General features: G+C 31.3%; 1 protein-coding gene across 11 annotated transcripts in view; it reads right to left on the bottom strand.

Annotated features, from left to right (window-relative positions):
- Nucleotides 1–26,454, bottom strand: part of PRKACB (protein kinase, cAMP-dependent, catalytic, beta) — a 102,810-nt gene that overhangs the window by 16,844 nt on the left and 59,512 nt on the right. For 4 of the 11 annotated variants that reach the window (XM_004679154.2, XM_004679153.2, XM_004679155.2 and 1 more), the window contains exons 2-8: nucleotides 16,503–16,564; nucleotides 14,488–14,616; nucleotides 11,748–11,846; nucleotides 10,714–10,796; nucleotides 7,467–7,593; nucleotides 6,504–6,599; nucleotides 5,035–5,157 (exon numbers count right to left, since the gene is read on the bottom strand). In XM_004679154.2, coding sequence (XP_004679211.1) covers nucleotides 5,035–5,157; nucleotides 6,504–6,599; nucleotides 7,467–7,593; nucleotides 10,714–10,796; nucleotides 11,748–11,846; nucleotides 14,488–14,616; nucleotides 16,503–16,564 — 719 coding nt within the window. Of the gene's footprint in view, nucleotides 1–5,034; nucleotides 5,158–6,503; nucleotides 6,600–7,466; nucleotides 7,594–10,713; nucleotides 10,797–11,747; nucleotides 11,847–14,487; nucleotides 14,617–16,502; nucleotides 16,565–20,002; nucleotides 20,022–20,738; nucleotides 20,763–22,399; nucleotides 22,424–26,454 lie in introns of those variants that run through there. The other 7 variants (XM_004679156.2, XM_012722608.1, XM_012722609.1 and 4 more) reach the window with 4 other exon arrangements.

Below are 26,454 nucleotides of genomic sequence, written 5' to 3'. Positions count from 1 at the left end.
GCTCCCCACTCTGTCTCTGGTGAAGCCTCTCACCCTCCGCATCTCTGGCCTGTACCCAAGTTCTATATGAATAAATAAGTAAATCTTTAAAAAAAAAAAAAGTAATCTACAGATTCAATGTATTCCAATAACAAAATTAATGGCATTTTCCCAGAGAAATAGAATATTGCTAAAATACATAGGATTCACAAACAAAACAAAACAAACAAAAAAAAAACCTGACTAACCAAAACTCTCCTGACTAAAAAGGGGACAAATGGAGGCACTAGACCCCCAGACTTCAAACAATTCCACAACCGTAGTAATAAAAACAATATGGCAGTGGAACAAAAAGAGACACAAAGACCAATGAAATCGAATTGAAAGTACAGAAATAAACCCATACTTGTATGATTAACTAACCTATGATACAAGAGCAAAAAAAATGCACACTGGAACAAGGAAAATTTCTTTAATAAGTACCCCAAATGAATGAAACTAGACTACTACCTCACTCTATACACAAAAACTAACTTAAAATGGATAAAAGACTTGAATGTAAGACCTGAAACCATAAAAGGAAGAAAACATAAACAACACACTCCGTGACATAAACATTAGAAGCATGTTTGAGGCATCATCTCCAGAAGCAAGGAAAACAAAGAAGAATATAAACAGCTGGGACTACCTCAAACTAAAAAGCTTTCTATTCTTACTGAATGGAAAAAAGTATTTGCACACCATGCTACTGATAAGGGGCTGATATTGAAGATTTACAAAGAGCTTATATATACAACTCAGCAAAAACAAACAACCCAATCAAAAAATAGAAGAGCTAAAAAGACAATTCTCCAAAGAAATGCAAATGGCCAACAGGCATATGAAAAATGTTCAACATCACTTATTATTATTAGGGAAATGCAAATCAAAACCACAATGAGATACCACCTCACACCTGTGAGTACAATTATATTAAAAAAGAAAAGAACAAATGCTGGTGAGGATATGTGTCAAAGAAATTCTCCTCAGAGCAGCTGGGAATGTAAACTTATTCAACCACTACAGAAAACTCTGTGAAGGTTCCCCAAAACACTCAGTGTATCTACCATATAGGTCAGTAATTCCACTCCTAGGAATCTACCCAAAGATCACAAAAACACTAAGCCAAAAGGAGATATGTATCCTTGTTTATTGCAGCACTATTTATAATAGTTAAGAGAAGGAAACAACCTAAATGCTTCAATTCAAAAGACTGGATTGAAATGATATGCTGCATTTATAGAATGGAATATTATTTAGCAATAAAAAGAGATAAAACTTACACTAGTTGAGGAAATATGGATAGAAATGCTAAGTGAAATAAGTCAAAAGGATAGAATGGTTTCACTTATATGTGGTATATTGAGAAGATAAACAAAGAGCCAGGAAAAAAACAAAACTTGCTAGCTGACCAGAGATCTGAGGCATACAGCAAGGAGGGGAGAGGGAGAAGTCAAAACAAGGGAAGGAAGAGTACAAGGGACTGTGATGATACGTCACAGATGCTATAATGATAGGAGAATTACTGGGATAATACAAGAGGGGAAAAATCAAATACTGTCTAAAAATTAATAATGATGTAAGAAAATAATTTTTTAAAATAGAAAGTTTATTGTAACTTGGTTTAAGTCACTAATATCAATAATTTTTATGACATAATTTCAGAGTGGAAAATATAATAAATATACAATGTTGCAAAAGTATTTTAAAATTAGAAAAAGAATTCTGAAAAAGTCTTAAATGAGATACACACTATTATAAAAACTTAAAAATTTCAAAACAAATATTGTATATATAATAGCAAAATTGAGTATTTAATGACTTGATCAATTAGCAAATTCAAAGGTAGTCTGTCTCTAATTTGGCTTTTAGCAACTAACTAACCAGAGAGACAATAATACTTTTGTAATGTGGAGAGAGAGATAAATTCTAGTTTGGGTTTGAGTGTTGAAACAGATGGTTTTATTGGGAAACAGTGGATATGATTTTATAGTCACATAACAGATCCTAGAAAGCACCTAATTGCAATAGTCAGCTTTCATGAATTCTATATTAAGTGAGTAAAGGAAACAAGGGCTAAAAACAATTTTCTATCAATATGGTGAGAGGTAATCTGGCAGCTTTAATTAAAAACAAAAGTATACCAAGTGTCCTACCTTATTTCTAAATAAATAAAAAATTCAGTTATTGTGGTATGATAAAATCTTCAGTTATTGTGGTATGATAAAATCCCTAGTTGCTATTTTCCCAACTAGGGACTAGGATTTAACTGTCATGATTTTAGAGTAAATATACATTCACATTTTAAGTAAACATTGCTTTCTAAATATTAAGGTCTGATATAAAATAAAAACATTCATAAACAGTTGAAAACATTTTTATACTATGTAGAATGATTGACAAACTGAGGCTAATTCATAGAAATGAAGATATATTCTTAACTAAAGCAAGGTTTAAAAAAAAATTAATTATGATAGCAACCTTGTTAGAAAATGTGGAATCCTTTTATAATGGTATAGATAAACACAAGTAATAAAGATTCAATAGTTTTGTAACTACCTATAATTAAATGATTTAGAACTATGACTATAACTTGACATTCTTAGTCTTGGTATTAATAATGCATGCTCCTCCCATTCAGTGATTTTTAGTTCTCTAATCATTATTCACAGGACCTTCAGTTATTATTTCCTCTTGAGATTTTTACATAATTACTTCTCAAGTTCTTAAAAAATAAATCATCATTTGTCTACTAACTTTTCTTGATGTTTAGTTTTGTTCATCACAAAAACTCTTTTAATGTGATGTTAGTATTTTATTTGGTGGAAACAATCACAAATATAAGAATCCAAAGCTTAAAAATATATAAATGTACCAAGAATACAGTGATACTTTATTACTTCAATATTTCATTCTGCCTTTCTGTATTAGCCTAGTAAATCTATCATTACCTAACTTGGTTTACTTTTCTGTAAGAGACTTTTTTCTAACTTTGACATAGTTGAAATACGTAAGTTATTTAGTAGTCCCCTGCCATTCTACTATAACATAAAGTGTTCTCCTAGAATGCAGTAAAATATAACTGAAAAACCACATGATCTCTATATACTGCATATGCACAGTGAGATAGGGAACAATACTGTGTTAAGATAGGATTCTGGGCCCTACCTGGTGGCGCAGCGGGTTAAAGCACAGCACTACAAAGCTAAAGTCACTTGAGCATGAGTTCAATCCCCACCCCAGGAGGTGACCAAATGGCGCGGCAGACCTCTCCTCACCCGCCCACTGCTCCCCTCAGCAGTGTTCTTCATGGATCGGCTTTTCTGCTCTGGTAAAGCCTCTCACCGCCCCTGCACTCTGGCCTGTACCCCAGTTCTGTGTGCATAAATAAATAAATCTTTAAAAAAAAAAAAAGATAGGATTCTAAGTGACTAAACATAAACAGACTCATTTTATTGGTAAGTGTCTTATGCCCACAGTCCAGTTATGAGCATCCATGATTACATTTGAATCTTGGTTAAAAAGAGAGAGAGAGAGAGAGAGAACTACTTTATGAACATTAAGGTACCCTCTGAATAATAGCCATTGTAAATTTTAAGTTCACAAAAGCTAGCCAGCTTTCATACTAATGTATAGTGTGAACATAACTGACATACTAAGAAACAAAGACTTCCCTCTCTCTCATTTCAGACTCATTAGGTTTATAAAGCTAATCTATGTGTTAGAACATTACAAAAAGCAAAATATTTCAACACTATCACATTTCAGGGTAATGTTGTATCAAGATTAAGGTGTTATTTCCCAGTCATATTCTAAGCAAGCCTATGATATTTTTTCTTTAAACCAAGCGAATAGTGTACCAAATATAGTAATATAATAAAGGGGTGGGGAGGAAGGAAAGATATTCCTGTCCATTAACTCTGTAATAAGTGCACAGAAGACCTCTCCCTCTTGGGTACCCTTAAAAGCATGTTCTTGCTTTACTAGATAGGGGGCAAAAAAACCAGGCTCATTTGTATTAAATTTGACTGTAGGCCCTCCCTGGTGGCATAGGGGTTAAGTCTCAACACTATCACCACTAAGGTCTGAGTTCTATACCAAGCCAGGGGGCGAATCCACTTGGCTCTGTAGACTTCTGTCCAGCCCACTGCTCCCCTCAGCAGTGCACTTCAATAAACATCTGCTTCCCACTCTGTCTCTAGTGAATCTTCTCACCTCCCACACCTCTGGCCTATATCCCAGTTCTTCTATGCAAAAAATAAGTAAGTAATCTTTTACAATAAACAAATTTGACTGTAGTCTTTTTATTTTTTTAAATCAATGAAATAAGCTAAGGTAAGAGGGAATAAAAAACTTCCTGGAAAAAATTAGGGATTACAAATTCAAATGAAGGTAGGTTTATGGAACAATTACATAATGTAATTTTACTCATGTGCAAGGAAAAATTTGATATTGTTTCTATATTTGCTAAAGATCAACAGTGGTTATAAACAAAAGTAACGAACAATTATTATCATTTTTATAATTTTCTACCTTACAAAGGTTTATCTATTTTATATTTACTTAGAATTTTTTGGTGCTTGATATAATTCAAACAAGAGGTCCTTTCTGAAAAAGCAAGGGCATATAAAAATAGTCACTAAATCTTTTTAAAGTCACATGAAATAACTAACATTTTTTATTTGTTGAACACTGAGAATCAGTGTAGTCATCCCATATTTTGCAAATGATAGATATACTAATCATAAAAATTATTTGCTAATTTTCTTTTTTTCTCAAGAGACTTCATTTTTGATATCTGTGCTACTATCCTAAATGAAAACTAAATATAAAAGTTGTAATTATGGATATTTGTGGTTTTTTTCTCATATTAAGGCAATATTCTTTTATGACATCAAATGGCTTCAATCTACAAAACTTAAAATTCATGTATAAAGTAATAAATATTTGACTGGGTACAGGAAGAAAAAAGAAAAAAGAAATAATAATGGAGGCATAATGAAATGTATTTCTTACCTTTCCAGAAACAATCTTTTCATAAATCTGAATTGGTTGGTCTGCAAAAAATGGAGGGTAGCCAGCTGCCATTTCATAGATTAACACTCCTAATGCCCACCAATCCACAGCCTTATTGTAGCCCTAAGGTAAACCAATACCAAATGTCAATTACAGATTCAAAGTGAACATAATCATATGAAATTTAAAAACACAGCAAAAGTTTCTAAGTACCCATTCAGGATAGAATAAAAGCGAACAAATGTTAATCAGGTCAGAGTTAAATTAAACAAAAGGGAAAATTTCCAGATATTGGAAGTTCATACTATGAAATCCTATTCAACCTTCCTCTTAAAATCATTAAGATTATATAGACAACACAAATTATTTGAAGTAATTTAATCACTGCATAACAACAGAGAATTGGACCAAATTATTTCTTATAGTCAATTATAGGTCCATAATTTTATGAATCAGATTTTCTAGAGCATATTTAGGAAGGTCAAAAGTTTGGAGAGAATATAATAGATACCAAAGTTCAGAGTAAATAATGGTGTTGACTTTGAAAAACTCTATTGTGTTTTCTAGGGACAATCCCATTCACTTTACAAGATCTTTCAAAGCTGAAGTTTAATTTAAATCTAATAGATGTAAAAAATCAGGTATTTCAGCTATCTATTGCTTTGCTTTTCATTTCTGAAAGGTACTCAGGAAAAATAACTAATTAGCAGGGTTTTGTAAGGATTTTATGAGAGGAAAGGAAATAACATGGATAAAAGCAACATTGCAAGCAAAATACACAATTTAAGGTTATTTTCAATTAGACATTTTTCATATGATGTTTACTAAAATTAAGAAGCATTTATATGAAAAGAAATGAAAAAATTAAAATAGCTATACAGGTTTTATCAAGTATGATTAATGTCAACTGGAATTGAAGGAAATAATCAAAAAACTCCAACTTGAACAGGGATCTTGCTAGGTCTTTTGGTCTTCCCTCAAATGGGTCCTTTATTACCTTCATTATGCTCCATATTCTAGGGTTTTATTAAAATTTTAGCTATACAAACTAATTTTCAAATTACTAGCTAAAAATAATAGTATAATATAGAGATTTTTGTCCTGCTTTTGTATTTCTTTAAATGGGAGAAACTAACATAATAGGAACAGCACTTTGCTTTCCTAATAGGAATGGACATCAATTTTGCTTTAACACTGTCAATTCAAATCACACAGTAAAATCAAAACATGGCTGTACCAGTCTGATTTTTTCCACAGTATTTTTTGATCCAGAGTTGAAATTCACAGAGATTATAATATTAGCAGATGACTCTAAATAATTATTTTAATACTTATACACAAATAAGTTCAAATTAATAATTTGAGTAAACAAAAGATATAAAATTAGACCAGCAAACTATTTCTATTGAAACCCACAGTGACACTTGCCTTATAGTTCTACTTAGTATAGGATGAAATTATAAATATACCTTGCTAAGGATTATTTCTGGAGCCAAGTATTCTGGAGTACCACATAATGTCCAAGTTCTACCTTTAACTCTTTTGGCAAACCCAAAGTCTGTGACCTATAAAAGAAAAAATATCTATGGACATTTATTATTTCACAACTTATTTACTTATTATATGTAGTTTTAAGTTAAAAATTGGGATGAAAATTAAAACCATGAAAAAAATTAAATCAATGTTATTGAGACTAATCCATGAAGGTCACCATTAGTAAAAGATTAAAACAACCCACACAGTTTTAGTAAAAAATGAGCAGTGTCAGCAGTGTTCCTTCAGTGCAGCATGTCCTCTGTCATCACTTACATTGTCAAAGTGCAAAAAAAGTGCATTGGTAACTGCATAATAGGGGATGGTTTCTCTCTTTTATAGTAAAGCAGAAACAAAACAGCGCCACATTCCAGCACAGGTGGCCAGGGCACCTTGGGCAGCGGCACTGCAGTGAGAGGGAATAGGAACTCTGGGTGCAGCCTGTCCAGGTTCAGACTCCGACTAGATCATTTATCTCCTCTGTGACCTTGCTGTGCCTTGGTTTCATTAGCCTTCAAATGAAGATAACAGTAGGACTTACATTTCACAGAACTATTAGGATTAAAGGAGGTAATATAAGTAAATCACTTTTAATAATGTCTGGCACTAAATGACTAATCAAAAAATTTGCTATTATCATTTCTTTATGGAGGAACCTGTGCTCAATTCACAGCTATAGATTATGTGGGATATAAACAGGTTCTATCTTTGATGGGAGTTTTAATTCTCTGTAACAGCAGAATCATGAGCTCTGTTTGAGCTATCAGGAAGAAATTATTCCCTCAAAGAAAAAATCCAATATTGTTAGTTGTGGCTAAACACATAAACTTCTTACCTAGTGCTTTCTCAAATATATTATATATATTGAATATATACATATAAAGTTCTTCAAGTCATACCTGGATATAACCTTGGTGGTCAATTAAGAGGTTTTCAGGCTTTAGATCTCTGTAGATGAGGTCTAGTGAATGGAGGTACTCGAATGTTAGCACTATCTGAGCTGCATAGAACCGTGCATGAGGCTCACTACAAGGAAACAAGACATTGATTTTCTGTGAAATAGGTTAGCACGCAGTAATTATACAAAATAATTAACATGGGGGAGAAGTATTTCAGAAGCAAAAAGTATTCTTTCTTTCAAACATATGTAGAGAATCTTATTTTCCATATATTTACTAGACCTCTACATTGTACTTTCCAATGCTGTGGTATATGTGGTATAACAGATATACGCATATAGAAAAAAATGCAAAAGAAAAATCTATCTCAAATTCTCATCTTATTTTAAATTATTATTGCCCATGTTAGAGACACTAATGTCTTCATAATTATATCTGATCTTGAGAATGACTAAAAAGCAATGTGCTCATTAGATTATCTACAAGATCATGTAGATTCCATGTATCTTTCTTAAAAATTTCAAGTGCTTGAAGAATTTCACTACACAGAAGTTCTTTAACTGCATCAATCTACAGATTAATCCCATTTTTACCAGCTCATATTACAAAAATTATATATGTTCACCACAGGAAAAAGTATCTTAAGATGTCGATAAAGAATGAAGACAGTCATAACCCCATCCAAAATCACTGATATAATCCTAGTGTCTGAATTTCCAAATCTTCCATTATGTCTATTTACAGATACATAAACATAGTATGTATGTTTGTTTTCATACACAGAGTTCTTGCAAGCAAAGCTTGCATAGGCTGACAGAACAGTGTAATTATGATGTCACATTTTGAATATTAATGCAAAGGATGTACTGATTGTCTTATCTGAGTTTCTATTTCCTCTCCTAATGTAGACTCTGAAATCCGTTGTTCTTCCTGATAAACTATAGTGAATTTTAGATTTGTGTCCTTAATGAACAGCCTTGTCTATGAATAGTTCTCTCAAGACCATTAGCATATATTTGATCTGGTAGCACTAGAAACAGAAATTCCCAAAAAGATTATATATGTTGCTTCTTTTACTTGTCACTTTATTTCCTAGGTCCTAACCTGATACACATCAAGTGCTCAGCTATCATTTGTTGAATGAGTATGTAGAGAAAAACATTTTAGGGAGTTTCAGACTCATACCAACAGTAATGCAACATTTGTATGACATTGCATACATTGCACTTTGTATGACAAGGAATGACAACATTGTAAGGGGAAAATGGAAGAATCATACTCACTTCCTACTAACCATGAAAACATTTTACCTGAGAGATTGCCTCTTATTTTCTCCATGTATCTATAAACATAAGATGAACTTAGCATCTTATAAAAGGCAATTATTCTATATTTATTTTCTTACACTGATGTTTCATGAGAAGGGCACAAACTAGATAATCAATAGTAAAAGTGTTGAAAGGTGAAGGTAAAATATTCTATAGGAAGACTTAATGCAACAGCTTTCAGTCTGGATAGATACTATTCAAAGAATCACTCTACTGATTTTTTTTTTAATACATGGCCAGTGGGTTGGAGAAGAAAGGAAATATAACTTAGAAGAAACAGGCATCAATGCTATGAGGACACCATAGCTAGCCTTGTATGATCTCAGGACCAAAATGGAAGGTTTTGAATTCACAACTAATATTTATGTGCTTTAAATACACACACACACTCACATTCACACTCTAGATAGGCTTTACTCACATTCACCCAATTATAAAACCCTATTTTTCTTTTTTCGGATATCTCAGTCCAAGACATCTGAATGTTGGTCCTCCTTACTTAATATTTAAAGCAACCAAAACTTGACAAAATCCCTTCCTGCATCTCCCTATTTAGACAGGCAAATAAACACTATCTAACAGAGGAAATGAGTTTTAGCACACTGAGAAAGGTGAAAGGTGAAGAATGGAAAAATTGGGCCCCCACCCTTGTTTCAAAGTACACTAAGCTATTATGACAATTTCTTCTAAGTAAAAAGAACGAATGAAGAGGAATAGATCAGGATTTAAAGAGAAGTACTCCATTCTTAAATTTGGTGTATCTCTAGGATGTTTAGTTTAGGAGAAAAAAAAAAAAAGAATCACTCCAAGTTTTCCAATTAGAGCCATGCACAACAATAACTCTGCATTCTTAAAGCCTTGAAGTTTCTAAGATAGCAGTTAACAAACTTTCAAGTGCATATGCAGTGAAATGAAAGGTCAAAAAGATAGTTTCTCAGTATGAATAATTTCTATCAATTTGCTTTCCTCCTAGAATCAAAACACTTACTAAAGAAATAGAGAATAGGGACTTGAAAAGTGAAGAAGTAATTCTGAACAGTAAACAAAGTATTTTTTTGAAGACTGGTTAATGTGTGATACTTCAGTGAAAAACTCTGAATTATCATAGGCTAATAGGAGGATTCTAACCTTTCTGAACAAGGATTGGTAAAAGAGAAGACAACAGGAAATAAAAGAAACCATTAAAGATAAATAAAATTTACATGCATTAGCAAGTAACTGACACACATTAGGTGTAACTAAAATAACTCTAATGTAGGACCATTTTCAACATAATTCTCATAATAATCTAAGTTTATCATCACTTTCTTATGCATTAAATTATCACCATCAATCCTTGTTTGAATTCATACTTAGGTTTTAATTATATTGTTATAAAATATAGTGAATGAAGTTGGACATTTCTTAATTTTAACTTCATTCTATTAGCTGTTATCAACAAATCATAATAGTTCATTGACTGTTATATACCAGTAAAGACAAAATAATTTAGTGACTATTTTAATAACTGTGTGACCTTATCAGCAACAATCTAGTGATAAAGTACAAACTCTTTTAAAATTACATACATATTTTTTAAAACAGCACAGCATCAGTTTTGAATACCTATTTATGCAAAACAAATTTTCATAACCTCAGCTTAATGATACCATCTTTTCTATATAGTACTTTCTTACCTTCATCCTTACACAAATTCTTCCTCAAAATTAGTGCCAAAATATTTAAATCAGTGTACTGGATTTTTAAAACTTAGTTTGGTATGCCCAATTTTTAATGTTTCATCTAATATAACTAACAGATTTCTAAATTAAGCAACAAGTTGCAAGCATTGACAATTCATATAAGTTAAAATAGTAAGTTAAAATTTCATTTAAAACAAACACACAGGATATAACATTTAAGGAAAAAGCATTAGTTACCTGAACCTTCCAATTCTTCTTAGATGTGAAAACATTTCACCCCCAGGGACATACTCCATAACCATGTATAAATTAGAATTATCCTATGAACAAATAAAGAGAATAAATACAAATAAGAAACCCATTTTTTTATTTCTTAAAAAAATTAAAATAATACCATGTTCAACTAGAAAAAGACAAATAATACAGCTGACAGATTACTAGTATTAGGGACTAGAAAATAAATAGAAAACTTTTCTATACTGGGGCACTTTTATATATTTTCAGTATAAATTAGTCTGGTATTTGGTTTGAGTGTTGTTTCACAGAACAATAATTCTTCAACAACTGAACACTACACTAGTGACTTAACATTAGCATAGTAAACAAAGCTGTATACAAAGGTATAACAGTTAAGAAACAATTTGAAAAAGTTAGTAAAAATATTTATATTTTATGTTCTAAATCAGAAGAAACAATAAAACATACAAGTCTTCATGATATGAAGAATAAAGGAGGATAATAAAAGTTTAAAATATTTCATGATAATCAATATTGCAGAGATGCCAACTATCATTACAAAGAGCTAAGAAGCTGTTAACTTACAATTTAAATCTTACACATCTTTATGAGACACTTTAGCAGAGGGCCAAAGATTAATATAAGTGAAAAGAGTAGAAAACAAATTACTACATAAAAGATGATGATGGGATTGTGGCAGAAAAGGTTCAAAAGAAGTATAGGTATATGGTTATGTTCATTTGCATGATACTAAGAAATTCTTAATATCACTATGATGTCTGATAAAGTGAAATATTTGATTTTATAATACTATCACATGAAGAATTACACATTAATTAATCTTCCCCAAGAAGAGCCAAAACCTTTTAAAATTTTTAAAGTTCATAAGCACAAGAGGATTCAATTACATAAACTCTAACTTGATTTCTTTTGGGTTTATTCATTTTCTTCTGGTTTAAAAACCCGTTAATGCCACATACTTTAAAAAACACATGAGGCCAAAAACATTTTATTTGTATATTAGAACAATTTACCTTAAAAGAATACTCCAGTCGAACAAGAAAAGGAAAATTCACTGCCTGTAATATTCTTTTCTCGTTCAGTGTATGCTCTATTTGCTTCAGTTTAACAACCTGTAATTGAGAGATAAACAAATTTAAAATATTTCAACAAAATTTAAAAGTTATTATGATTTTAAAATGAAAATATAAAATGTTTTACCTCATATAATGAGAAGTAACTTATTTAGGAACTTCCTTTATAAAAATTTCTTCCCTGGGCTCTCCCTGATGGCACAAGGGGTTAGGACACAGCACTGCAAGCTAACCGCAGCTGCTTCAGTTCAAGTTTGACCCCTGGCCCCAGAGGTGACCCACATGGCGTGGCAGATCTCTCCTGACCAGCCCGCAGCTCCCCTCCACAGTGTACTTCACCAATCTGCCTTTTCTGCTCCCCACTCTGTCTCTGGTGAAGCCTCATACAGACCCCCTGCACCTCTGGCTTGTACCCCAGTTCTGTATGCATAAATAATCTTTAAAAAAAATTTCTTGCCTATATATTCTAAAAATGGTATATTTGTATCCTTTTATGTTTTATGACTAAAGAACAATTAATTAATTTTTTAAGAAAAATAACATATTAGGGACTATTCAGGCCATAGCATTTTAATGACAAGTTTAATCAAAAATATAAATTTGGAGCATTTTTGGTGTTGTGCTACCAATATAAGATTACAAAATGACTTACTCTCTCTGAAATATAATTACCTCATGTAGAAAATTAGCAAGCATCAATCACTTGAGTCCCATGCTCAGACTATACAAATTAGGAATGTAGAACTCAAACATGAATTGAGTTGTTGGTGAGAGTACTTAGGAGTAGGGTATGGAACAAGAACAGGAGAAGGTTGCCAACCAGAGATTGGAATTAGCAAGCTTTAAAGAGCAGATAGAAAAAACAAAAAAACAAACAAAAACAGGAAAAGACACACAAAAAAGGATAATCTAAAGACTTATGGCATGATCAGCAAAGCACGGGGTTCTGAAAGTCCAGAAACTTTAGATAGCTTCAAGGGAGTGGTCAGCATGGTCACACACTTGAGAACAGTCACCTAAAATAGGGGCTTTGGTGGCAGGAGTGGTGACACATATGTTCCTATACCAGAGACAGTGTTGTAAACCCCTGTTACCTTAGTAAGAAAGAAAATACAATTTAAAAAATAAATGTAGAGTGTACTTGGCTTGGTGATTAGTCACTTAGTGGAGTAGCTTGAGTATGAGATAAACAAGGAGGCGGCTGAATTGTAGATTTCAAAAGAAACGTGGGTTGAAAACTGATGGAAAGTAAGCTAGTAGATAAACATTTTTAAAGAAGAAAAGTTATTAGTTCCTCCCTGGAAGCCTAGGGGGTAAGTCTCAGCTTTATCACCCTTCTAGTCTAAGTTTGATCCCCCCAACCAGAGAGCTAACTGACCTACCACAGCAGACCTCAGCCATCTCACCAGCTGCTCCTCTTAGATCTATTTCAATAGATCTGCCTGTACAGATTCTCACTCTATCCCTGCTGAATCCTCTCCCTCCTCTCTCCCCTAATCCAAATCTCTGCCCTTCATTCCAGTTATTCTATGCAAAAAAATCCATTAAAGAAAGTTAGAAAACATATGTGAACAAAGATAACAAAGATGTACAATTAGATATGTGCATGTATGCATTTAATTTTAGGGACATATAGATCACCACACCTTTTCAAGTTAGAGGTTAGTTTTATTTTGTTTGTTTGTTTGTTTGTTTTAAAATAGAAGTTGGGCTGGAATCTCTAGACCAGACTAACAGTGTGCTCTCCAGTACTGTAGCCACTCACCACATGTGGTTTCCTAATACCTGAAATGTGATTGATCTAAATGGATGCATATTGTAAGTGTAAAATACACATCAGGTTTTAAAGATTTCATATGAAAGAGAAATACCTCAGTGATTTATATTAAGCATAAATATTCTGGATGTACTAGGCCTATATAAGACCTAACATTAAGTTAATTGCAACTATTTCACTTTACTATTCAGTTGGCTAGTATAAAATTTCAAATAATATTATGTAGCTCATATTATACTTCCATTGGACAATATAAGCCTACCTCCCTGTCTGTAACCTTGACTACTTACTTGCTCAGTACTATTTTTTCTACATTTTCCTATCTATATAATAGTAAATCAAAATTTCATGCTTGGGAACATAGTATCTATAAAATGTAAGTATTTGTGACTTTCTGTAACCTTCCCCTATTGATTACTAGGAAAATAAAAGCTTAACATTTAAAGTCTGGGCAATTCAGAGGTCCAGATTAATTTATATATCAATAATTGATAACTACTGTTCTTTATAACATGGCTTCAAATTTTCCCTGTCTAAATTGACATTTTAAATTAGTCAAAATCAGCCATGTTAAACAAGAGAGCTTCTATTGTAAATTAAACTAAATCACAAAATAAAATTACTAAATTTCTGTTTCTTCAATCCAAGAATCTGTTTCTTCAATCCAAGGATTTTGTTAGTAAATATATACACAGAGTTATTATGAATAATTATTGAAATAATAATGTAACCCCCTATACAAAAATTGACGTGCAATCATATAACCACAGAAAACAACAATGAAAATTAAATGAAACAATAAAATTATTTGAAATTGTCAATGGATAGTTATTACACTACATCTGTTTAATAGTTTAATGATAAAACTTAGCTCACCCTTCAGAGAAATAACAACATACTAACCTTCTGCTTATCTAGGATCTTCATGGCATAATACTGTTCAGTGGCTTTATGTTTTACCAGCATTACTCTTCCAAATGAGCCAGTTCCAAGGGTTTTTTTCCTTTCGAAATCCTCAAGTCCAGCATTGTTCTATGTATATGAAAAATAAAATAATCTTCAAAAATAAGAAATTCTCGTAAGGAGTTTATGATGTTGTAATAGATTCAGTGATACATAACTTTAAAAAATGCAAAATACATCTTGAAGTTCAGGTGACTGACATTTGAGAACAGAATATATTGAAAATAAAGTTAACAGAAAGAGAGAGACACATCTGGGATGTTAAAGGTTCTATTCAATATGAATTACTAGTATTATACTTTTAACTCTATTAGTCTCATATTTTAATAATTAAAAACCTTCCACATGTATACTAGCAAAGAAAATCACAGTAGCCATAGAATTTTAGTGCATTTGTAATGAAGATAAGCTGAGGAATCAGAGTCCTTTTGCTTTTATACAAGCTTATAGAACTAGATAATAGCATGAGAAAGCCTAATGGCTTTCATTCTCTGATATTATAATAACCAGTATTGCCTAAAACAATAATAGTAAGGAAAGAAGAGTTCCTCATTTCCACAAAGATAACCAAAAGTCAGAATCCTAGAACAATAGTCAGTCTTTTTCTCCTTGAATAGATGCTTTGTTATGAGCAAACATCTTTGTTTGGCTTTGACTATTGCAAAAGAACTAGAGGCATCAATCTATTGAATTTGTTGCTGCCACAACAAATGAAAATTAGTAGGAACAAATTATGTGCTAAAAGAGCAACAAGTAGTAATTGCTGCCCCATTTGCTTAATAGGCTTTCATCACGAAGATTGTGAAAATCTTGGAAAAATATTTCGAAGGACCAGTCTATACAGTGTTTAGCTGGAGACAAAATGTGATACAATGTGATTCCTAATTAAGAGCAGAACCTGGATGGCTAGTGGAGTTCACTCTAGTTGGATCAAATCTCTACTGCAAATCAAGCTTGCCTTTGGAGACATCATATCCCATAGAATGAATACAAAAAGAATAAGCAACAAATATTTTTTACTTATAAGACTTGTTTTAACCATATTTTTATTGTACATTTGTAATCACAATAAATTGCCATGAATCAATATTAATGCAAAATGAATGAGTCTTTATAATTCTGATTGATTTAATTTTTATTTTATCAGTATCTGGTTGAAATATTTAATATAGTTTCCAAGTAAGTAACAGAACAAACTTCATTAACAGACAACCAAATTTGCTAGTCACTGCTTTTCATACAAATATGCCATCTTCCCTACCTCCCTTTTAATGTCTTATATGTATTACATGATGTGTAACTTTTTGTATTCACTAAAATGACTGATATGTTTTAAATTATAGGTGATGCTCTTGGTCTTGATAATGATGGCATTTCATATGAAATGAAAAAAATGTTGAAATAAAGATTTTTGTGCTGGGAAAAGTTTTTCAAAACTCAGTTTACTATTAAAGTTCACTAATAATTTTAATTTCAGAAAGATATTTCTTGGCCAGAATAAACAGCTCTTTTTACACATTCTTTTTAGATATTAGTTGAGATTTACAGTACTTAATTCATACACAATTCACCCCATCAAAATGTTTATAAAGGACTGCTGTGTGCTTGGCATATATCATAGCCAGGTGTTTGTGATTAAGTATTTGAAACGCACAATAGGATCCCTACTGCTATAATTAATTTTCAAAAGATATCAAAGGCATAAATCAAAATTGCTGTAATGTTAGAAAATATCAAGAGTGCGCAGCAACTTAGAATCAGACTAAAAATTTATAATCAGGTATTATACTGAAAATCAGTTCTTTCTCCAGTTCAGGTATACATAAAGCTACTAATATATAAAAACAACAAGGCAAAATTTCTATGTTAAAACTTATGGAAGTTTACTTAGGCAAGATTCATTAATTATTTAACACAGGAATTTTAAATAGTAGAAAATTTTTAAGTATTCATACCTGAGCAGGGTTTTCCCACTTTTTTAAAAAGTCTTCTTTGGCTTTAGCTAGAAATTCTTTCACTGAAAAGACATAAAATGTTGTCTTGTAAAAATATGTGCATTATACATAAACATACTTGTTTATACAACATACCTATATTAAATATGACTGTCATGGAATATATCTCTTCACAGCCATAACACGCTAGAGAGCTACTGAGATTCTCTAAATAAGCAGCAAACATTTTCTCAAATTTCTAAAAATATGTAATATGTTCTATGTGGAGCTCACTGTGGTAATTTCAAATCTAATAATAAAAATACTGTTCCTGAAAATATACTTGAGAGGAATATTAAAATGTTAGCAATCAGTCTAGGACAAAATGATGATTGTAATAGGCCCCAATGGTATTAACAGAGCCTTTAAACACAAGAACCAAAAACATCTGGTAATTTGTGGAGTTTCAAGATCACTGACTTTGATAAAGGGCTGATTTCAGGTATAAGGATTTAGGTTATTAGATTTGTGTTCTTTGTACTAAAGGTAGAGGGAAAACGAAAAACCACAGATGGACACATAAAGGGTGGTCCGTAAAAATAATAACAAAATACTACACACACACACACACACACACACACACACACACACACACAAACCAAAACATCTTTCTAAATTTGGAGAAAACTAAATGTCTGAATGCCTAACTTTAAATGAACACAAAGTAAAGCAACTCAAACCAGATATTTACATAGTAACTACTAACAGTTACACTACTTTACAGTGCTGTAGTTTGAAGATTTAGGTTTGTTAAATAATTAATTATTCATAAGGATTGGCTTTTTCATTGTCTCTCCAGAGAGATGTTAACAATGGCTTCTACTTACAAAAGGACTTCAGGTGTTTGAAAACATAATAGGGAAACATTTTTCAGAGGTATAAATGACATTAATAAATGTATTCTTGTTTTATAGTTAGCTGTGAGAACAAAATCTGATTATATAAGAATAATTTTAGTCTTTTATTTTGTTCAGAAAGTTCACAATATTTCTCCAAAACCAAAATGGATAAAGGAGAAAATAAAAAATAGGATTTAAATGATGTTGAAATAGTAAGACTAGTCAAAGTGAAATCAGAGTTCACACTGGTATTCATTGCAAAAATATTAAGAGTGATGATGATGGTGAAAAGACAAAATTAAAAGTAGAAGTGTGGGGTTCACAAATTCTTTAATAAGGTCATCTAGTGAAGTAGTAGTATTAAGATGAGGCACTTTAAAATATATATGATTATTTCTTCCCTTATCTCCAGTGAAATACTTCTGGCAAAACACTCTTACTAACCAAAAAAGCCTGTTAGAATTCTAAAAGATTTGAGATCTCAAAATGGTGATGACAAGCACTAAAAGCAGACAGTTTTAAAATAACATCAGAAAATGCATTTCTGAAGATGTTATTTTACTACTTAATACTGTCACTTGTATTTTGCTATAAAATACTTTCAAAATACTTATTTTAGAAAATTTGAGAAAAATTTTTAAAATTGGAATCTTTCCATTGTATGAAAATTTCATCCACCAAAATAATGAATCAAATAATTGTACCTACTCATGCAAATATGATCAAATTTCTTTTGGGGGTGGATTTGAGGGTGGAAAATTCTTAAATTTTCTTTGAGTTTAGGTTAGCTCAAATCATCCCACTTCTAAAAGTTAATGTACTAGTTACAATTGATATAGGGTGGTTTTATAAAAAAAATTCTGGAACAGACATATCTGCATATAGTATAGACCTGGAAGTGACAACTAGAAAATAAAAACATAATTTATTCTGAAGTACAACAGTGCCTTGTTGATCTCCCAAATATACTTCTGATTTTTTTTTTTTGGAAAAATACTTATTTTCTACTTATAGAATTTGTACATGAATGTGCAAAAGAAACCCTAGATGCCTGCAAGAATACAGATAACTTGGAGAAAAGCAAGAGAATCAGGGGAGGAAAAAAATAGCCTTAACATTCTGTTTCAGTACTCGTATCACTTCCTGCTTAGTGAGGTTAAAGAAAGATGCAACTAGACAGAGTAAGGAGACTGGCAGCATTTGCTAAAGATGGTAAGCTAAAAGAAATTTCCATTTCCTATTTGGTAAAAAAAAAATTCAGGTACTATGTAATTTCAGTCACTAGTAGGATATTCAGGAAATTCTTTGAAATAGTCTCTGTACTCATCAATATTCTGAGTTTACTATCAAGTAACACTGTAGAAAATAAATAACAATTCTCATAAAGTGTCATGGAAATTATTAGAAATGGACATGAGTAAGTTATTAAATTTTATGATTTGAACAAATAAAGAGATTCCCTTTTAAAGTAAGGTTATGTTATGCATTAATTACATCATCCATTACATATTCCTTGAAAAAAATTGTTTCTCTAGTACTTTTTGTCATGTAGTATTTACACAGACATGTAATCTCTAGTTTATGTATAAGCACTACTTAGATGCAAAGAAGATGGTTAAAGTCATAAAGTAAACCAAAGTGTAGATCTCATAAATATGAATACCAAAAATATTTTATTATATGCTAGATTATTAATAACTGCAAAACAAGCAATCGAGAAGCACATGCTTTGCTTTCAAATTATTTTTAGACAGTGGTGAATCTAATTTTCTAAATGCTTTTCTCTAGATATTTTTAAAATTCATATCCACTGACATAAGGTGTTGGCAGTTAATTAATAAAGTAAGTGGTTGGAGAGACAACCAAACTAAAACACTGCAGCACATTCAGTCCAGAGTTCTCTATAAAAGCATATATTCAGCATATATGTCAGCAAGTTTTTGGTTTTCTTATTGTGTTCTAATATATAAATCATAGCTATATTTAACCACTTAAGTCACTGTGACATCCTGAAACAATCATAGGTTTTGGGGCTTGGTACACTGAATTAGAGTACTGGTCCTAATATTTCTTAGTTACATGTCATGGGCACCTAGTTACAAAGCACCTAACAGTAATTAGGAACTTTCCTTAGGACAAAGACCTCAATGAAAGATTTTTCTGCCATTATATTTTATTACTGTTCAGTAATGGAGCAAGGTAGGAATTACAAAATGGAGAATGACACTCCAAAAATTAACTCAGTGTCTTCCCAATATTATATATTTCAATATTTATTTTCAGAATTTATTTTCAGAATAAATTGATTCATGATCAATCTGTATTATTTAATGTCTGTCACACTGTATTCTAAAGAACTGAACATTCCAAAGAAATTATATATATATATATATATACACACACACACACATATATATATATATATATATATGCACCTAAGGTTATCTGTAGGAATGTTTATCAAAATAGGATGATGAAAGAAACAAAGACAATTTGTATGCATTTCTACAAGTACATGCAAATACAACTTAAGTCTTAGCCTCAAAATATTTTGAATGCATTTCTACACAGGACATAGTTTAAAAATTAGGAATATTTATAAAAAATTCAAGTATGGCATACCTTTGGTCCATGTTATTCAGACAATTCTACAATGAATAAGAATGTTTCACTAATTACATTTAGTAAATTCATCTATTAGGCATTTATTGGATTCCAGATAAACTATATTATTGTTAGCTAAACAAGATCACTCTTATTATAAAGAAGTATATTGTTAGTTATAGTATGCCATTATTTAATTCTTCAAAGAGGCTATTGTTCATATTTTGTAAAAAGAGCTTAAGAGTTCTACTATAGATTACAACTAACCTAGATGTTAAGGTCTATAGTCCACTTGTCATGAAATAATTGTTGCCCCCTTCCTTTACACCCCTTTTACATGAAAGAGCAACTTTAACCTTTACTTATAGATGTCTGAAAGAGTGAAGGGAAAAAGCAGAAAATAGGACAAAATAGAATATGAACTTCCTAATGCCCAAAATTTTAGTGTTTTTTTTTTCATTCTAAATTTACAATAGTATATTTTCTTTCAAAAGCCATCCACTAACCTGGTTTGCCTTTTGCTACTCTGTGTAATGTCTACTACTTCAAAGTGCTATTCCTGTTGTTTCTAAGATATCACACATGAAAGGTACAAAAAATCATTAATATAAAACTAAACAAACCATGTCATCTATCAACTAAAATATTTCATTCAAAATATGTTATAAAACTTTACAAGCAGTATAACAACTAACAAGTAACCAAACAGAAGTTCTAAAGGTAACATTTGTTTTATTAAAATATAGTTGCCTACCATATACTTCTGAAGAGGAGCAAGCTTGCATCCAAAAAATAAATTGGACAATGATTAAATGACACTCATATAAACAAAAATATATTAGCATGAAGTCACTTACACACATTTTCTCTGAATATGATGTAGAGAAGTAAAGCCATGTAGAAATTCAATTAAGACATTTGAAAATTAAATGGTAAAAAGAAGCAAAATCAATGATTACATTCAGTGCCAAAATCAATACCATTTGAAGTCTGTTTTTTTTTAAAGAGACAACTAACAACTCACAACAGCTTTAACAAAAACACCCATACTATTAAGTAGCATGTACTGAAATGTGTTATATAACTATTGCAATAACATCTCTGGATTTCTGTTATTCAAACCTGTACAGTAGAAAAGAAACTGAATTATAACACTTTATTAACTTTCTTCTGAAAGACATCAGTATATCAGTGTGTTTAGGCATTTCGTTTCCTTAGTGCTGGTTTATAATTTTTCCACAACAGTTACCGAGCATGGTATAGTGGTGCCAAAAACTCAGATTCTGGGTAAACTGTGGAGAATAAACACATGTCCACTGTTAAGGAGATGAGAAGATCACAGGGAGATGGAAGGACCATTATGAAGGATGTGACAAGTACTAAACTAAGGAAATTAAAAAGTCCTATGAGAGCTTGAAAGAGGAAATTCTTGGGCAGTAAGACAAGGTATAATAGGGATATAGCATTTGTGCCAAATTTTGAAGGGTAAAGAGTTCCTCTGGCAATTAAAGTTGAGGAAGAAGACATTCTAAGCTGGAATGAGCTTGTACAAAGGCATGAAGGAAGACACATGGTTTATTAGGAAATGATAACTGACCTGAACAGCTGCACCATAGAGTATAAGTGGACAGCAGTGGTGGGGGAGCGAGGTGAAGGTAAATACAAGAAAGTGCCCAATCATAGAATTAACGACCACAGTGATGCTTTTCAGTGTTTGGGAAGAGACAAGAGTAAACTTAGCTCACAACTAGACTCTTCTGCGAACTAGGAGGTAAGATCACTTGTTAAGGAGAGGGGAACCTGAAGGAACAAGGGAAGATATGGTGGAGTTTGAGGTTGGATAATTTCAAACTAGATTAGATGACTATTTATATAGGGAATAAAGAAGTGGGCTATTTAAAATTTTCTACTTGGGAAAGAGCAAGTATATTTTAATACTATGGTTTTAAAAAATATTTTTTGCAGTAATAGTTCACTTTTTGGCCAAACAGATTTTTAACTTATGCCCCCCCCATTTGTAATTACATTTTCCTCATACTCCTACTTTAATAAAAAAATACTATTCTACTTAAGAGTGTAACATACTATCAGAAAGCACAAAACAAGGTGAAAATTGAAGTAAATTACCTGTGAAAATACCAAGTTGTAGCAACAAATAACACAGTGCAACTCTTTCCAAAATCTCTGGAAAGTATAACTCTAATATAGAGTGAAACAGTCTCTGCCAACCCTACTTGAAACACCTTCTACTTTAGAGCTCTATAGTTGGTGTATCTAAGAATACCCTTCATATACTATACTACAAATATTTACAGTAAATAAAATACAAAACATTCTAGTTGTCACAAAAATACCTCATGAAAATTCAATTTATAACAAGGTAACAGAATTATTCTGTAAAAAGTGGTTTCCTACCAGATGCTTCTGATGATTTGCGTGCTTGATCAAAAAGAATAAATTAAACAGGTTAAATATCAAATAAAATCACATGCCCACAAAAATTATCATCCACATGGGTTCACTAATATATTTACACACAAAAGTAATTGAAAAAATACTTGTCCATACATATGCTTTATATAAGGCTTTTAACTAATTCATTGAAAATACACAAACATGTATTATCACTTGAGAAACCCTTCTCTAGAACTGATAAACTATCATACTCATTGTTTAACTAGAAGAACAAATTTCAGTTGAAGGGATACTTTACCTGCCTCACCATATTCAAGTATGTTCACTCAAAACAAACTCAATGTAAGCTTAATGTAAACAATAGAGTTATATAAACAACTTCAATTACTGCAACTGTATTTGCCCATTTCATTGGATGGGGCCATGCTTATTTTGTTTTCTAAGATATCAATTAGTCTTTGTATAACATTACACATGAAAGAACATCTAGGAAATTTAATAGGCAATAAAAGCTATATATCCTACTGGATATTTATTTTACTTTTATTTCCTCTTTCTTCTATTAAATTCTTTATCAAATCTTGGTTACAAGTGAACAGTAAAACTGATTGAATCTTACACTAAACTGAAACATAAAAACATTTTGTGTAGAATGTATGTTTAAATGGTCAATTATAAAAGTAAATATTAACTTATTTGACTAATTTCTACATGGACAGATGGTTACATCATGTACTCATTCATAACTAATCATGTGTACACACTTTCCTCCCTAACTCGTTTTCTATGTAGGGGTACTGTAGATTTTCTAGGCCACCCAAGTCATGTTTGATTGGAAATGTTCCCTATAGAATTCTGTAATAAAAAGTTAATTTAAATGTATAGTCCTAAAACTAATGACCCAGACAACTTTGAAATTAACTTTACTTCCCAAATTGTTTGCTGAGCTTTTGTCTTTGAAGACTATTATATCTGCCATAATCATATGCTAAAGATTTGCCATTGAGTTAAATGTTAATTATTCTATCTTGTTGCCGGGCAGTACAGAGCTAGGAGTACTCTAGATGACACAGAATGTATATTTTCAACTTAAGCAGAGAGCAACATAATAAATGACTCAATAAATAGTTGTGCCAATTTACATTCCCAGTATAGCCTCAACAAAATGTATTACAATCAAACTTTCCAAGTTCTGCTTATTTAATGGATGTGAAATCATCTTTTTGTTAAAGAGACTGGTAGATATTTTCTCAGTAGGCTTCTTTAATTTTCCCTTAAACAACCTCATTGCTCTTTTATTAAATTTATTACAAGATTCTATGGATCTTTGCTTTCTAATACAAAAGGGAAATTATTTTTAAAATACTTTTTAATTTATTGCTGATATACACAGCACATTGTGATGCTGATATATTAATTTAATTATATCTGTTAACCTTGCCAGAGCCTCTTTTTAAAATTCTAAAATAACATTGGTAGATTCTCTTGAATTTTCTACGTGGATGATCACACATCTTCCGTGAATAATAAAAATTTTGTTCCCTCCATCTTTTTCTTGTCTAACTATCTAGGTTATGTCTAATAGTACAATACTTTACAGAAACTGATAATTAACACCTTTTTTTATTCTTAATCTCAGAGATAATAATTTTCTTTTCCCATATTTATCTAAAAAGTTAGACGAATTGAAAGGTGCATCTCAATTAGTAGATGTAAGAATATTGTTGCTTCTCAATTCTTTGGAATAAACGAAGACTGAAATTTTTGTTCTTTGAATGCTCCCTAGATCTTTACAGTAAAATTATGATTAACCTTAAAGAGACATGGTTCTAATTAGTTCTTTTTAAAGTCTTGCATCAACTAAACTTTGACTCTGATATATCTTTGTTTTATTTCACTGATGTCTCCCATGTTTTATAATTCTTTCTTTATTTGATTAATTCTATGTTTCTCTAATGTTTAACTGAACACACTTACCATGAACATCTTTCCCCTTTCCCAATAACAATATAAAATTTTGTACCTAAATTCACTTTAGTTTCATCCCACAAGTTTTGATACATAATTGAATTTTAAATTGATGAATTAATTATTTTAATACTGATATCACATATGTAAACATTTCTATTTGTTCATTTGTTTAGTTACTTTTTTATTAAAGATTAAGTTTAACAGCTTTCTGGTCAAAGATGACAGTCTATATATCAAACAGTTTGAATGTGTTTAGTCATATAATAAATTTGGTCAGTGTTCTATGTATTTCTGTGCATTCTCCAATTACAGGGTAAGAATTTCTGCATACACCTATATGTACATATAAAAATTATACATTGATAATTTCTCCCTCTAAACTGATCAGTTTTGTTTTATATATTTTAATGCTTTGTTAAAGATGCACATATGTTTTTCTCTTATTTTATATTTCTTTGGATATGACTGATTTAAATGGATTACATGTGACAATTCTACTCTCACATTTTTAGGAGGGTCTAATACTGCTGTGCATGCTGAATATCATTTGTGGTAGGTGAATGTGTATGTATCTTGATTTTGGATTATTTGGATTATTAATTCAATGTTCATTGGGAGGTTTTCTATGAGAAATTGTTCTTTTTATGTTTTATATTAGCTTTTATCTGGCACTTAATAGATGTTTTTATTTGAGGACTATTATGTACATTTTATTGGCAATTCTTAAACTACACAATTAATAGAATTTAAAACTGAAACCTATTTGATGGAATGTAACTGGTTATAAGCTATCAGGAGTAGCATCATATACACACATACACAAACACTCACCAAGAAACACAAGTTTCCTTTTGTTCTCCCTCTGTCAATGTAAGGTTTTATTTACTTATCTATGCTTTTATTGAAGTTATCTTTTGAGGATCCTGGCTTTCTATGGGGATCTAAGAAATCCTTAGTTGTATGAATCAATGAACTTAAGTCTCTGTGAAGACATTTTTTAAAAAGCACTTTGAAGTTACCAAGGTGTGAAAATCTCTTCTGAGTTGGCAGAGTATGCACCCCCTGATAGCTCTGCTTTTCATTTACCACTTCCCTTTTTCCACACTGAAGATTTCTATTACATTCTTGTATATTCAGTAATTCATTTATGGGCTGTTTATTATACTTTATTCAACATTTCTAGGTACTATTACATTTCAATTAACTTTTACTCTAGAAAGATTCTCAAATTGCTTAGTCTTTTTTTTTTTAGAAGACAAGGTTTGTGTTAAGTTTCAAGATGTAAAGAGTATAGATATTTGTGGAATTCATTTTTATATCCTTAAATTCAAAGTTTCTATTAGGATTTAGGTGTTGGTTTCTTTGTTAATTCTTGTCAGTTCCAGAGAATCATTCTACAGATTCGAACTTTTCTTCACCTAAAGTTTTCTTGAGTCATATTTGTTAACACTTCCATTATAAATTATCTGTTCTGGGTCTCCCTGGTGGTACAAAAGGTTAAGTTTCAGAACTATAAAGCTAGCAGTAGCCACTGCAGCACAAATTCAATCCCAACTCCAGCTATAGATCTAACCCACATGGCACAGCAGGCCTCTCCTGTCTCCTGTCTTTATTTCAGTAGATCTGCCTATTCTGCTCCCTATCCTGTCTCTGGTGAATCCTCTTATCTCTATCCTCCCACCTCTGGCCTATGTCCCAGCTCTTATATGCATAAATAAATAAAATAACTCTTAAAAATAAACCCAAATTAACTGTTCTGTGGGTATGCTCTTCATTCAACTTGTAGAGTTTCCTATTTTTAATCTAACATACTTTTCACTTCATATTTTTATTCTATTTTCCCAAAATCTTGGTAAGTTTTATCAATCTAGTTCTTCACATTATTAATTTATTCTCCTGAAGTGATTATTTTACTCTTTAGTATTTCTAAATGAGATATATCCTGCAAGTGCCAGCTTTATTTTCTTATAGACCTCTCTTATGTTATTATTGCTTCTTTTCTAGATTTGCCTTTCATCTACTCTCTTTTCATCCTAGTCTCTTTTTTTTTCTCTTTCATGTCTCATTTCCAATTCCATGGCTAC

This window comes from Condylura cristata, unplaced genomic scaffold (assembly GCF_000260355.1).
Source record: "Condylura cristata isolate star-nosed mole 26May11 unplaced genomic scaffold, ConCri1.0 scaffold00008, whole genome shotgun sequence".
Classification (NCBI taxonomy): domain Eukaryota; kingdom Metazoa; phylum Chordata; class Mammalia; order Eulipotyphla; family Talpidae; genus Condylura; species Condylura cristata.
Note: the sequence above shows the minus strand (reverse complement) of the source record. Positions and strands in the feature narration are given on the sequence as shown.